Here is a 13,803-nt window from a genome sequence, read left to right on the forward strand (position 1 = left end):
CGTCCACAAAGGGTGCAGTTGCACAGTCTGCAGGACTTGTGGGCGTCACCAGGCAGCCCCACTGTGGCATTTGTCCAGCACGTACTGAACCTTTCCGAGCAGAGATCAGCTGTGGGGCCGGAGCTGGGGTGCAGGGACACCTTGCCAAGGAGGGCAGCATCCTGGAGCATTTCCAGCCCGTGTTGACGGCTTTTGGGACAGATGGACCCTTGGTGGGACGTTTCTGAGGTCAGCAAGTTCCCAGGGAGCTCGGTACGAGCAACGAGCTCGTGAACATCCTGCTCCCCGCTCACGTGCTCAGGTGCACCAATAAAACTTTATGTACAAAACAGGCAGCAGAACAACCTGCCAAGAGATTTCCCCGCCTCGAGGGGGATGCTGGGCACTTCTGTCTTTGTAGCGCCATGTGGAGCAGAAGCAAGGACCGTCACCACCGGCTACAGATGAGCCAGCGCATGCCTTGTAGTGAGCACACGGCCTCTGCCCTGGAGCATCAAAGTCTCGCAGAGGGTGACATCCTTGGTGTGCGGCCCCTGTGTGCCGTCACCCGAGAAGACACAGGCCGCCTCGCGTGCACAGGGCTATGGGCGGAGCAGCAGGGTCCGTCCACAGAACCCGCGTCCCTCCTCCCTTGTTCCCAGAAGCTCTCCCTAACCCAGCCCAGCGGTGCCAGCTGGTGCCAGGTGAGAGGTAGACACCCAGGTGTGTGCACCCAGGAACTCACAGAGACTCTCTTCCGCTTCACAGATCATAGGCTGCCAAGTGAGGAGAGAGCCCCCTAACTCCACGGAGCGGTACACGCGCTGGATCAACCAGCTGGCGCCTGAGCAGCTGCTCACTCAGGTACTTGTTGCCCAGGCTGGGAGCTGGCCACACACCCTGGAGAGCACGCCGCTTGTGCTGGGAGCCGGGGCTCGGTTCATCCTTTAGCACCTGTTTGCCCACCCCCAGGGTGTGCCAGCGCTCACTGGGGCAAGGGGAGCATTTCAGAGGAGCCAGAGGGCAGGAGCCTGGGAGTGGATGGAGCGCAGGCTGTGGCTGGGCAGGGCCGAGCTTTAGGCAGGTGGAGGGCGTCAGATGGACACACTGCAGGGGCTGGGGCTGGAAGCTGAGGTGCAGCATCTGGGTGGGGCTGCCCTGCAGGGGGTCAGGCCTGGCTCTGAGCTGCAAAGAGGCCTGGGTTGGAATCAAACTGGAAACCACCTGTGAGGGGTGTGGGGCCGCCGGGGTCGGCTGGCGGGAGGGGGGCAGCCACCCCACCCCCAGGACGTGGCTCCAGAAGCCTGGAAAGGTACCCCTGCCCGTGTGGTGGGGGCCGATGCTAGCATGTAGCTCACACAGCGATTCCCGTGACCCTGCCATGTGAAAAATGCTTTTTTTCTAAACTGAATTTTGCAACTTGGTGAAAGGGATGACTTGTATGACAATTTGCTCCTTAGATTAGAGCTCCTCCCCGAGTCACGGTGATGCGGAGCGTGCCCTGGTGACAGCACCAGCGCCCTGGCCCTTTCTCTGCCGGGAGGGGCTGCGGGGCGCACGACTCCGGGACGGGCCCGTCGTGCTCGCACCCTCAGGACATGCACTCACGGGTTCTTGTTCTGTTTTTCTGAACAAAGGAGCACAGGAGACCTGGCAAGAGCTGCCAGGGCCGTGGTCGTCGGGCACTCGGTGCTGCCGGAGCGGGCGGGCTGGCAGGTCACCCAGGGAGTCGGACTTCTGACCTGTTTGATTTTCTGGTAAAATGAGACTCAGGCAAAAACTGTAACTAAGCACAGGGGTGTAATTTAAACGCAGCAGGCACCTTCTCAGCCAGAAATACAAGGTCCGGGCTGAGGGCTGGCAGGAAGCCTTCCCTATCAGCATCATAGAAACAATTACGTATAGTGCTCGTCGTGGTGTTTTCTTTAGCAGGTTGGGGGAGCTTAAAGTCTGAAGTTTCTCAAGATAAATTGAAAACAGTATTTCTTTTTTTTTTTTTAATATATTTTTTATTGATTTTTTACAGAGAGGAAGGGAGAGGGATAGAGAGTTAGAAACATCGATGAGAGAGAAACATCAATCAGCTGCCTCCTGCACACCCCCCACTGGGGATGTGCCCGCAACCAAGGTACATGCCCTTGACCGGAATCGAACCTGGGACCCTTGAGTCCGCAGGCCGACGCTCTATCCACTGAGCCAAACCGGTTAGGGCGAAGACAGTATTTCTTAATGAAGTCATTTCTCAACCGTTAGTTACAGAAAACCAGGATTTCATCAGGCGGACGCCACCAAGTGGGTCTTTCCGTGTTCACAGTCTGTTCTACACAATCCCTTCTGCGCTCACTCCCAGCATCTTTCCTCTTCTTGTGAGAACACCTTGGGTCAGGGCCCTACCTTACAGTCACCTCCTACATATAGTCCCCTTGGGGGTTAGGGCTGCCGCGTGGGCTCCAGGCCACAGCATAGACACCCTCCTCGTACTCCTCGACCTGACAGCACGTCCTTGCAGATGGCAGGGCAGCTCCACCACGAAGGCTCCCAGCCCACGTGGACCAGGCTGGGCTCAGACTCCGCCTGGGGGCTATCCTAGGGCTCTGGGCATGGTGTTTCACCTCATCAGGACTGGTCACCTGGTCCCAGACGGCTGGCCATGGTGATCAGCTGCCGAGGAGGACCCAGGAGAGAAGAGAGTTTGAGAGGATGCTCTTGAGTGGGTACGGTGCCAACAGGGTGGAGGCGAGAGTCCAGCTCACCTTGGGGGTCAGCAGCTGGTGATGGTGGGGAGACAGGCGGGCTGGCCCTGGAAGGTCTCTCCGATGTCCTGGCCCTGAGGTCAAGGGCTGAGGCCACACTGCAGGTCTGTCAGCAGGGGGCCTGCTGAGAGGGCACTGGTGTTTCCATCCTGTTGGGCGTTTCCAGTCAGAATGGAGCGGGAACCGTGGCCGGGTTGCCGCCCTCAAGGCCCCAGGCCTTCCATCAGCTGGGTGACCTCTGTGGCCCTGTTTTACTTCCGTAAAATGCGAGGGTTTAAGCACAACACCCAGAGCCTTGGGCCGACTGCTCTATGGCACCTTGCAGCGTGCATGGGTGACATCCCACAGTCGGTCCCACGGTTCTGGCAGTGTCCATAGCACGATGGCTGGAACCTGCTGTTTTGTGTAAAAGCAGGACATTTCACTCTTCTTTGATCTCCATGTGTCTTTTCCTAAAAAGTGTGTCCTTTGAGCTCAGTGGTTTTTACCTAATTCTAACCAATCGGCATTTATGAGATTTAAAATCTGATGTGCTCTGACAATGGTGCAGCTGTGCCGTTGTCTTCGCTCTCTCTCTTAATGGGAGTGTCCTAGGCGGTGTGTGTGGTGCAGGCGCATATGAACTAGCGACGTTTCACCTGGTGCAATAGAGTGCTTACCAGCTTCCCCAAACGCTACCGAGAAAGGAAACTTACTCTTAATGGCCGTGCCTTCATTAAATCCAGAAGCCATAGGTTTTGGATTTCACATCAAAGTTTATTCTTGTTGCTATGTGGGTGTTAAATGTCAGAATTCTGGAAAACTTGTTATCTATCTAAAGATAGTCTTCCAACAAATGAGAATTTAGAAATAGGGATAATGAGCCACCGAAATCTGGAAATGAGTCATGTAAACTTTCTCTTTCTCTGGAAGAACCATATCACTTCCTGCAGAGTCACAGCTAATGAGGCCTACGAAGTTCTCTACCTGCTCGTACTCTGACTTCGGGCTTCTCCTTTGTGAATAAACACCGAGTGCGTGCACAGCCGGTAGTCCGTGCTTTCTCTTCCTAAAAGCAGTTCACGGTGTCTGCCGCGTCCACGCGTCCTTCTGCGCCTTCCTCGGGGACCACGCCAGGTTTGCCGGTGGCATAGGGAGCTTGTTCCCGTTTGTTCTGCATCTGAAACATCTTGGGATAGACTTTTAAGGTTTGAGAACTACATACAATTTCACTTTTGCAAAGTGCACCTTCTGTTGGCGTAAAACCAGGGGAGAGCCCCAAACTCCCGGGTTCCCAGAACAGCGCCTGGGCCCGCAAGGCCTCACATGGGAGCCCTTGTTGACCAAATTCTAAGAAACTGGAGAATCTGATTTTTCAGTTGGTGACACAAACAGGGAGTGACAGCTTGAGAGTGAAGAGGAGGTGAAAAGGATTAGAAAGTCCCAGCAGTCTCACGGGAGGGAAGGGCGTGGCTTTGGTGACAAGTCGGGGGGCAGCCCTAAGTGAAGCCCACTGCCCGGCTCTGTCCGCCATAGGGGAAGCTGACCCAGGAAGAGGGAGCTGCTGGCTGGGCCTTGTGCCCGCCTGTCTGTGTTTGGCCTGGGGCCTGGTTTTGACACTGAACTTCCAACAGGCCACTTCTCCCGTTCCTCCTCGCGGCCGAGAGTGCCCTCTGCTGGGCCTGCGTGGAGCTCGAGTCCGCCTGAGTCATCATCTGAGCAACAGGTTCAGTTACCCATTATTTACCTAAACATGAAAGAATGAAAACAATCAGCGTAAAAGCATTTATGCCTCTTGGTCCTATTTCTTTTGGGCTCCAAGAATCCTGAGATTCTGGGAGCTATTTCTGCACCTCATTTACCCACAGACTCCAGCAGTGGGGGAGACAAGAGGGGGGTGCTGGCCTGTTCCAGGCTCAGTAATCCAACAGTTTTCATTTAAATTGAAGCCAAAGGCCCACCCCTTACCAGATAGACACATGGTTGGCAGGTTGTTCTGCCGCCTGTTTTGTACATAAAGTTTTATTGGTGCTCAGCCGGGCTATTTGGTGTCCACTCTCTCTAAAAATCAATGGGAAAAATGCCTTTGGGTGAGGAAAACAACAGCAAAGTGTCAGTGGTCCGGCCGGGGGCTATGGCTGCAGGACTCCTGAAGTGAGTAAGTGGGGAGCTCTTGGTCCAGGTTTGTTGCTCCTTCAGGCTGCTCAGGCCCGGCTGCGGCAGAGCTGGCTCCTCCGGGTGCTTGGCTGCACCTGAGCATGCGAGGGGGGAGCTGGAAGTAACGCCTGCTGGGAGGAAGGAGCTGGACAAGCAACGAACCACCTGAAACACAAGAGCACAGAAAAGCTTGGAAGGAACCACCAGGACAGGCCAGTTTGTTCTCTGACGGGACTTAACGAAATCACCTCCAAAAGTGCTTTCTTTGCTTTTTTTGTTCCATTTTTATTCTTTCGTTCCCATCACCCTTAAGAGAACGTCGGGTGTGGAGACAAGCTTGTGTCCGATGGTGCTGGGTGTGTGCTGGACCTGGACGTGGGTGCCCGTCCATGGGGAGGGGCGAGCGGGGAGCAGAGAGACAGCCCCTGGGCTCTGGCATCCCCGCCTGGAAGCTTGGAGAGAGGCAGGAGGTGGAGAAATGCCCTGGGACAGAAGTTCTCTCTCTTTGTTCTCTGCTCTTTTTTTGATTGAGGAAAACATTACGAAATGCTTTGGAAACTGTTCTGTCTTGTGCAGGTAGTATTGGGGGTGGGGGTCATGGAGACCGAGAGCATATGATGCTGTAAGAAACGTCTGGGAAGAAGCAGCCCTGAGAAATTATAGGTGCTGTGCTCTGGGCGATTAAGTGTGATCTGGAGACTGTGGAGGCTGTAGATGTGGGAGACCTGCAGTCGCTTTCATCCCGCTGTGTTGCACCTTCAGAAAAACGCCTCCCTCCCCTCCTGCGTCCCTTCCCTCCCACAGTGGGAAGCTGCAGAGATGGATTTGGAGATGAAAGCACAGAGCCGAGCAAACCTCCTGTATAAGGGCCACTGGGTGTGTGCAGGGACCTGGGCTCAGCCCCCGAGTCCTCTTCCTTTTCTCTGGAAAACGTGTGCCCTGGTGAGACAGCGAGGAGGACTCAGCAGGCAGCCTAGGCAGGACCCCAACGTAGGCACATCTGTTCAGGCTCTTATTTGTACCGATTTACGTAGGTTTTCTGTTTCCTCTTGAGTCCCTTCGATGGTTTGTCTTTCTAGGAATTTGTCCATTTCATCTAAACTCCTGGTCATCATCTCTGTCCTTTTATGCTATTTCATCTGTTTCCTGTGATATTCAGACAAGCGATACCATCTATCAAACGCAGGGGGAGGTTCCTTAACAAACACTGTGAGCATCCGCCGGGAGCAGAACCTGAGGTGGGCTGGGTCCCGCCACTCACGTCCTGGCTCCTGCCCTCCGCCCTGCGCCGGGGGCTGGACATTCAATCTCGTAGCGAAGTCCCATGAGCCTGCACCTGCAGAGGAAGGACGTGCAGAGCAGTCTGTCACCCCTGAAAGACACTCTGGGGGGTGAGGTGCAGGCGCTGCGATGATCTGCCAGTGTTAACTGTTCTAGGTCTTCACCTCCAATGGCCCAACTGTGGTCATGCCCACCTGGTTCTGCTCACGAGCGTGGTTTTCTCACGTGGGCCCGTTCGACGAGGGCGGGCAGGTAAGTGTGGGTCCCCCTGTGGAGTCCTCCTCTGGGGTTGGGGTTGGTGCTGTCATTCCCCAGACTGGGACCCCACCCCCACCCCCACCCCCACCCTGCCACTTGTAGGCGACCTAGTCTGGGGATCAGGGGTCAGGGAAGCGCCTCTAAGATGGTCCCCGGCACTCTGCTGCTCGGCTGAGCTCCAGGGGGCAGCTGGGGCCTGGCACCGTGTTTGTTTTGCCACAAGCAAGGGATTTCTGTGTGAGGCTGAGGGTGTCACACCTGCCCTGGCCCAGGCCCCGGTTACCTCATCCTGTTGTGGGAAGCTGGGATGTGGGTGGTGGGTGACAGTGGGAGGAGGCAGCCCTGTGGGAGGCAGCCACACTGGGCAGGGGAGGGGATGGGTATAGGGGCTGGCAGCGGTTCTGGGAACAGGGCTCCTGGGGGTCTGGAGACAGTGACTCAGGCCAGACTCCACCATCCGCCCTGGGACCTTGGCCACAGTCCTTCTGGCTCTGGGCCGACAGTTCACTGACTGATGGGGGCCACGTGGACTGCCCCCTCCCTGGTCCAGCCCAGCATCCCTCTGCCTTCCCCCAGCAATCCCCCCTGCCTGTTGCCCACAGGAGCCTCACCCCTGACCCTCGACCCGCCTCCCGGTTGCTGGGTAGTCTCTCACAGCCACAGCCATGCTCTGCAGGGTCAGGGGAGCAGAACCTGAGGTGGGCTGGGTTCTCAGGCCTAAAAGCCAGGGCCCCAGGGGCCACCAGAAGTGCTGCCTGGGATGCAGCCCAGCCCCCTGCCATGCCCGGCCCCGGCCTCAGGATCAGCCCACTGTGCTCCTCCTGCCTGTGGCCCCACCATGCCTGGTGGCACACGGATCACCTGGCCCCTGTCTCTGTCCTGGAGGCAAACCAATCACAGTTCTAGGGCATCGGGCACTGTCCGTGTTGCCGTTTGTCCCAAATTCACATGAGTGGGAGGAGCTCATGCTCTGCCACGCGCCCTGCAGGCACCAGCCAGAGAGGGTGCTGAGCTCTGATCCTGGTGGACGCCCTGTTTCCCTTTGGAACTAGAAGCGAAGGGAGCCCACCCGGCACCCCTGGTCAGCACGGAGGTTGGCAGCCCCAGGTTGGCCTGCAGGTGGCCGCAGGCCCGACTCCCTGGCTCTGGGTTGAGCCCGGTGAGCGGATGGAGGGGTGCCCCTTCCTTATCATGTCCAGACTCGGGGAGGTGGACCTGTCTCACAAGACAGGAGAACCGTGGAAACCCTGCAGAACCTGTCAGAGCCCAGTGCCTGCCCGTCCGTGGGAGGGCGTGTCTCAATGAACCAGCGACAAGGATTGCAGGGTCAGCTGGGAGGCGTGTGACGGGGGAGGCGGGGTGTCTGCCCCCCTGGCCAGGCTGCCACACTCCTCCCCTCTAGCTCCTCCTTGCTTTAAAGAGCTTCGTGTGGTCACTCTTGCCGGCGATGCCGCGGGCTGGGGCAGCTGGGCGTGTCGTCAGCAGGCTGTGACCTCAGGGATCCAGGTGGGCTGAGTGGCCGGCAGCCCTGGCAGCCTCCCTGCCTCGTTGCCTGAGGACCAGATGCCTGGGGAAAGCACTGGACAGTGCTGTGCGTGGTGGTGAGCATCCTCCTCTCCCGCAGGGCGTGCCCGAGGACCTGCTGCTCTTCTACAACCACCTCAGGAAGGGCGGCGGCGTCAGACGGGTGGACCAGAGCCTGCTCCTCTACCGCTACCACCCCAGCGCCGCCACGCACTCCGTGCTCGAGTACGCGGGTCCCCAGCCAGGGCGGGGCAGGGTGGAGTGCTGTGAACTCTGGGGGCCAGCTGAGGTCCAGAGTCCAGTGTGAGGTGAACTGAGACGGAATTCACGCGTACAAAGTGGGCCCTGCACATTCTGCCGTGGCTGCAGGGGGGCTAGGGCATCCTCTTCCTTCACCCCAACCGAGGGAAGGCTCTGGTGGGCAGTGGTTGAGCCACACCCCTACTTGGGCATCACAGGGCGGCCAGCCCCCTCCATCTCCCCCTTCTCCCCCTTCAGGCACAGTCCACGTCCCCCAGCTCCAAGGCCGCCTGAGCCTCTGCGCCAGTGTGCGAGGGAGGCCGGCTGCTGGGACGGGCAGGAGGGGTGCAGGCCCAGGTGGGTTGGAGAAAGGAGGAGTGTGTCTTTCTTTAGGTCGAACTCTATGTTCTGTCTGTGTCACATATATGTGTGCGTGTCACATTTTCCTCACATTACAAGGTGTGTCCCTCCGTTCCTCACTGTCATGCTCCTGCTCACTTTTGGGGACTCCAGACAGGTCAGTCGTCAGGGACCCTCCGCACACCAAGAGCGTGAGGCAGGGACCCGCACTCGCATTTCTGGAAGTCGAGCCGACTGTCCTTTCCCTGGAGGGTGTGGGACCCGTCAGACAGTTACGTGGCTTCTTGCTGGGACCCTCTGTCCTGGGAGGTGTGATGTCCACTTACACTGAGGTCACGGGCGCCACGTCACAGTCACGCGGGTGCAATGCCAACTTTGCGTGTTGTGTGTGGGTCCCAGCAGTGACGTCCGCATTGACTGGCGGTGCTGCTCAATGTGAGAACGTACAGCTGGACAGGCCCTGGTCCTCGTCCTGGTGACGTCTGCATTTGACACCGTAGCTTCAGGGACACACCATTGGGTTTGTTGTCATGAACCTGACTCAGTACAAGTGTGATTTGCACCCTCTTAGGACACAGCCCTGCGTGTGTATCTCCCTAGTCACAGCTTCAGGCTGCATGAAGCAGAACCTCACCAATATCAAGGGAGAAGCAGACAAACCCAAGAGAGAGAGTTTCTGACACTGTCTCAGTCACAGATAGAAATGGGGCGTCTGTATGGATGCCGAAGACGAGCAGCTCTATCAACCAGCTTGACACAACCTGCCAGTTACAGAGGGAGCATGATACCCAACTGCAGAGTGTACATTCTTCTAAAGTGCAAGACAGGCAATACTTTGGATAAATAAACAATCCGAATAAATTTAAAATTGAAATCATGCAGGATCTGTTTCATGGCCACACAAAATTAAATTAGAAATTATTAAGCCATTTTGAAAAGCCAAAATACTTGGAAATTGAGCAATCAAGGGAAAAGAATCACAAAGGAAATCACAAAATTTTCAATTTGATGGAAAATTAAAATGTTTGTGGAATTTAGCTAAAGCAGAGTTTTTAGTAAAATGTTATGGCTTTTAAAGCTTATAAGAAAAGATACTAAGCAATTATTTGAGTCTCCACCTTTAAAACTTACTGAAGTAATAGCAAAATAAACGTCAACAGAAACAGAGAAATGAACAAACAGTGAAGGAAGGTGAACTTGAAATGCACGGCCCTGGCCCACGTGGCTCAGTTGGTTGGCGCATTGTCCTTACACCAAAGGGTGGTGGTTCGATGCCTAGTCGGGGCACGCTGTTTCTCTCTCACATAGGTGTTTCTCCCTCTCCCTAAAAATCAATTTAAAAAAGAAAGAAAACACAAAAAAAAGGACAGTCAATACCAAAAAAAAATCAGCAAAACCAAGAACTGTTCCAAATAAAGTCAATAAAATTGACATATCTCTAGCAAGGTTGGTTTTTAAAAGAAAATATAGGTTACCAATATATTTGGAATGAAGGAGGAGACATCACTCTAGATCCAAGAGATATTTAAAGTATAAATAATAATTAAAAATTAGATCTGTGATTTTGAAACTTTCCATAAGGAAAAACCAAGCTAAATGGGTTTTCTGATATAGTCTAACAGATTTCAGAAAGAAGGAATACCACTTAAGATTCATGCACTTCACTGTGTAAGTTATACTTCTTTAAAATTTAAAAACATCTGGCAGTGACCACAGTGCTCTCCAGCCCACAGTGTGGCTGCTGCTTGGGGAGGGACCAGGCAGCAGTGCTGTACCACACACATCCTTGTCCTGTTTGCATGCCATACTTTTTATTTTGGGACCCTCCCCCCAACCCCCACCCCCATTTTGCAGCATGAGGCTTTGCCACCCACAACACGAAAGAAGTGATCTCATGTTAGTTTCTGTATGGATTAAAGTCTTTGCGCTGTGAGTGGGAAACCTCCCAGAGTAATGGGCTTAATTATGCCCTGAGGTTTGTCAAGAACTGGATTCCTTCAGACTCTCTCCCCAAAAGCCCTCTTTTGAGTGGGCGCCAGTTCTGGTCCTTTTTATATTAAATTGAGAATGGTCACTTATTTAACGGTTTTCACTGAAGTACTTCAGACACCAAAAAGTAGGAAGGAAAGTCTCTCTAATAAAACCTGGCCCACCCTGCCCCCTCCTGCTCCCCCCGGCTCTGTCTCCTGCCCAGCGGCCACCACAGCACTCCCTCGACTTCCTCACACGTTCACTGTGTGTAATGTCTCTCTATGCAATACCCTTAACCTCTTTGAAATGTTACGTAAACGGTAGCATTCTGCTCATTTTTTCTGAAAATTGCATTTTGCTTAACTGTAGTTGAGCTCTTGTCCCCTCGGCATCTCTGCCTCCCGTTCCGACTCCGGGCCTGCTGTGCCCAGGGCAGGCTGGCCATGACACTGCCCTTCCTCCCCAGAAAGTTCTGGAAGTGCTCATCTGCAGGTTTGGGGAAACCAGTGCACTGGCCCCTGCACTGCCCCGCCCTTAGGTGAGGACACTGGTCCCCAGCAGGCAGGGGTGGGAAGGGCACGTGTGAAAACGGCTCTGGAAGAGGAACGGGCCCAGGGCAGGACGAGCCCACGCACGTGTGTCCATGGCAGTTTCTCCATCTTGTCCGCTCACCCCGTGTGGTGCTTTCAGCCGGAGACCCTAAGGTGATGCCAGAGACACGGGGAGGTCGTTTAATGCCCGTATTTCTTCCCGCCGGCCCCAGGGCTGGTGCCTTCCCGTGTGGGCTTACGCCACCCCGATCCCCAAGGCTCTGAGCCGTGTCTGGTTGGCAGCACTGATCTGCTCAGAGACCTGGTCTGGGCCATTTCATATCCCTGTGAATGTCCACGAAACTGGGCGTTCTGGTGGGCATCTCATTCAGTATGTACCTCAAATGGGAGCAAATGGGCTGGTTAGAAAGAAGCAATTCAAGTCCCAGAAGTGGCGAGGCCCCGTGTCTGCAGCCCCTTCTCACCTGCTCGCCTGTGGCGGGGTAGACAAGAGCCAGGGTGCCCCCCCACCACCACTAACAGGGACCCCAGGGCACTTCCTGTTTCTGCCCAACCCAGACACGTGGAACCGAGGGCCCCACTCAATGCCTCCTGACACTGAGCTGTCCCACCCGCATTCCTGACTTGAAAGAGGAAAATTGTTAAAAGTGACTTCTTGCTCAGGACACTGTACATTCTCTAGAATTCACTTGCATGAGGTCCACTGTTCTTCTGTCCTTAGAAACTTCATTTTTTAAATGAAAATTGATTTCAGAGAGGAAGGGAGAGAGAAACATCAGTGGTGAAAGAGAATCATTGATCGGCCGCCTCCTGCATGTCCCTCACTGGGGATCGAACCCACAACCTGGGCATGTGCCCTTACTGGGAATCAAACCCTGACCTCCTGGTCCATAGGTCGACAACCACTGAACCACACCAGCCGGGCTTCTTTCATTTTCTTGTTGGCAAAGCTGTGTTGTGTGGCCAGGCCTGCGCGCTGTATAATTGGCTTGGCATGTGTGTAGCTTGTGCGTTTCTTTCTGAAATGAGGTGCTAAGTGGCTAGGATTAGGGAGTCAGCACTCTGTAACGCCCACCAAGCCACTCCCCCAGGTGATGAAGACTAGGGCATATCTACCGAGGGACCTGGCAGGCTGGGTGGGGCTGGAAGGGTCACAGCCTCCCTCCACAGGGCCACCATCTGGACCCACCGTGTACGCTTCCTGGAAGAGCGGGCTTTGCCACACTGGGCAACCTTCACCATCTGGAATGCAGGCAAGCAGGGTCGCCGGCTCTACCGCAGCCTTACAGCAGGGGCGCGGCACAAGGTGGGTGCCCCCCTCCCTTGGTACCCCCCACCCACTCCCTGCGCCCTCCCTCACCCCCACCCCCACCCCCGGCAGCACTGTCCAAGGCTGGCATCCTATGTCCTCCCCAGGTGGTTGCCTTCTGCGACGTAGACGAGAACAAGATCAAGAAGGGCTTTTACTGCTACGAGGACTCTCAGGTGTGGAGGCCCCTGGCGCCCCTGGGCTGGGGGCTGGGAGCTGGGGGCTGGGTCCTGGGTCCTGCGTCCTGCACGGGTGGCCACACCACGCCTGGCCCACCTCTAGGACGCCATACTGGATAGGCCACCTGGGCCCAGGCAGCTGCAGACAGCCCCCAGTCTCCTGGGGGGTTTGGGGGCCCCAGAGTAACCTGTGCCCACCCCATCTTTTCACTGGAGAGCCCTGCTCACAGGTCCAGGTGGATGGGTTCTGCAGCGACTGAGGTGGCTGGGGCAGGGTGGGTGGGTCCCAGGTCTAGCCTGTGCTGTGCAGTTGGGAGTGGTATGGTGCTCAGGTGGCAGAAGGAGCAACGCCCGCACCCTCTTGTCTCTCAGGAAAGGCCCAAGCCCCGGGTGCCCATCCTGCACTTCCGAGCCGCCCGCCCGCCCTTCGTCATCTGCGTGAAGCTGGTGAGTGCTGGGCTGCGGGGCACATGGGGCTGGGACACGCCCTGGATCACCAGGCGGCTCAGCCTTTTAGGAGCTGGTTCCCAGGCTGTGCTGGGAGGACACCCTTGATGCCCGCCTACCGTCCCTGCAGGTTTAGTGCTGGGAGTGGAAGAGCGGGCCGTGGGGTGCCGTGTCATCCACGTCACTAGACGGTGCCCACAAAGTGGCCAGGCCAGGGGATGCCCAGAACTAGTTCCCCAGCTGGGGGTGCGGTGCTCTCACTGGTTTTAAGATGCATGTCTGGTCACCCATGAACCTGAGCCCCTTCCTGTATCCACTGGGCATGTGGAGTCCCTCTCCTGTGACATTTCTAAGCAGCGTCTCCCCTTTACCTGTGGGACTGTGTGCCTCCTGACAGCTGTAGACGCCATCCTTACCTGCTGGGTTATCACCCTTTGTTGGCTTGTCTGGCCTTTTCACTTTAAAAAAAAAATTTTTTTTATTGATTTCAGAGAGGAAGGGAGGAGAGAGACATCAATGATGAGAGAACCATTGATCGGCTGCCTCCTGCACACCCCACACTGAGGATCCAGCCCACAACCTGGGCATGTGCCCTGACTGGTAATCGAACCTTGACCTCCTGGTTCATAGGTCACTGCTCAAGCACAGAGCCATGCTGGCTGGGCTGGCCTTTTCATGCTCTTAACGGGCTATGTCAATTGATGGAAGCGTCCAACTGCACTGGAGTCTTGTTCAGAAGGCCCCTCCCAGTCAGAAGCAGCCCTTCCTTCCCATTGGCCCCTCCGCATGCCCAGGGCTGTCACACACCAGGCAGA

The 13,803-nt window shown here is 55.8% G+C and overlaps 1 protein-coding gene across 10 annotated transcripts in view; it reads left to right on the top strand.

The window, feature by feature from the left end:
* The window catches only part of B3GNTL1 (UDP-GlcNAc:betaGal beta-1,3-N-acetylglucosaminyltransferase like 1), a 28,516-nt gene that overhangs the window by 12,886 nt on the left and 1,827 nt on the right, over nt 1-13,803 (top strand). For 5 of the 10 annotated variants that reach the window (XM_080681165.1, XM_080681167.1, XM_080681172.1 and 2 more), the window contains 6 exons: nt 748-843; nt 6,306-6,401; nt 8,032-8,156; nt 12,224-12,359; nt 12,470-12,538; nt 12,914-12,988. In XM_080681165.1, the coding sequence (XP_080537291.1) occupies nt 748-843; nt 6,306-6,401; nt 8,032-8,156; nt 12,224-12,359; nt 12,470-12,538; nt 12,914-12,988 (597 nt within the window). Of the gene's footprint in view, nt 1-747; nt 844-4,720; nt 6,078-6,305; nt 6,402-8,031; nt 8,157-12,223; nt 12,360-12,469; nt 12,539-12,913; nt 12,989-13,803 lie in introns of those variants that run through there. The other 5 variants (XM_080681168.1, XM_080681170.1, XM_080681169.1 and 2 more) reach the window with 3 other exon arrangements.

This window comes from Plecotus auritus (assembly GCF_963455305.1).
Source record: "Plecotus auritus genome assembly, chromosome: 7".
Lineage (NCBI taxonomy): Eukaryota > Metazoa > Chordata > Mammalia > Chiroptera > Vespertilionidae > Plecotus > Plecotus auritus.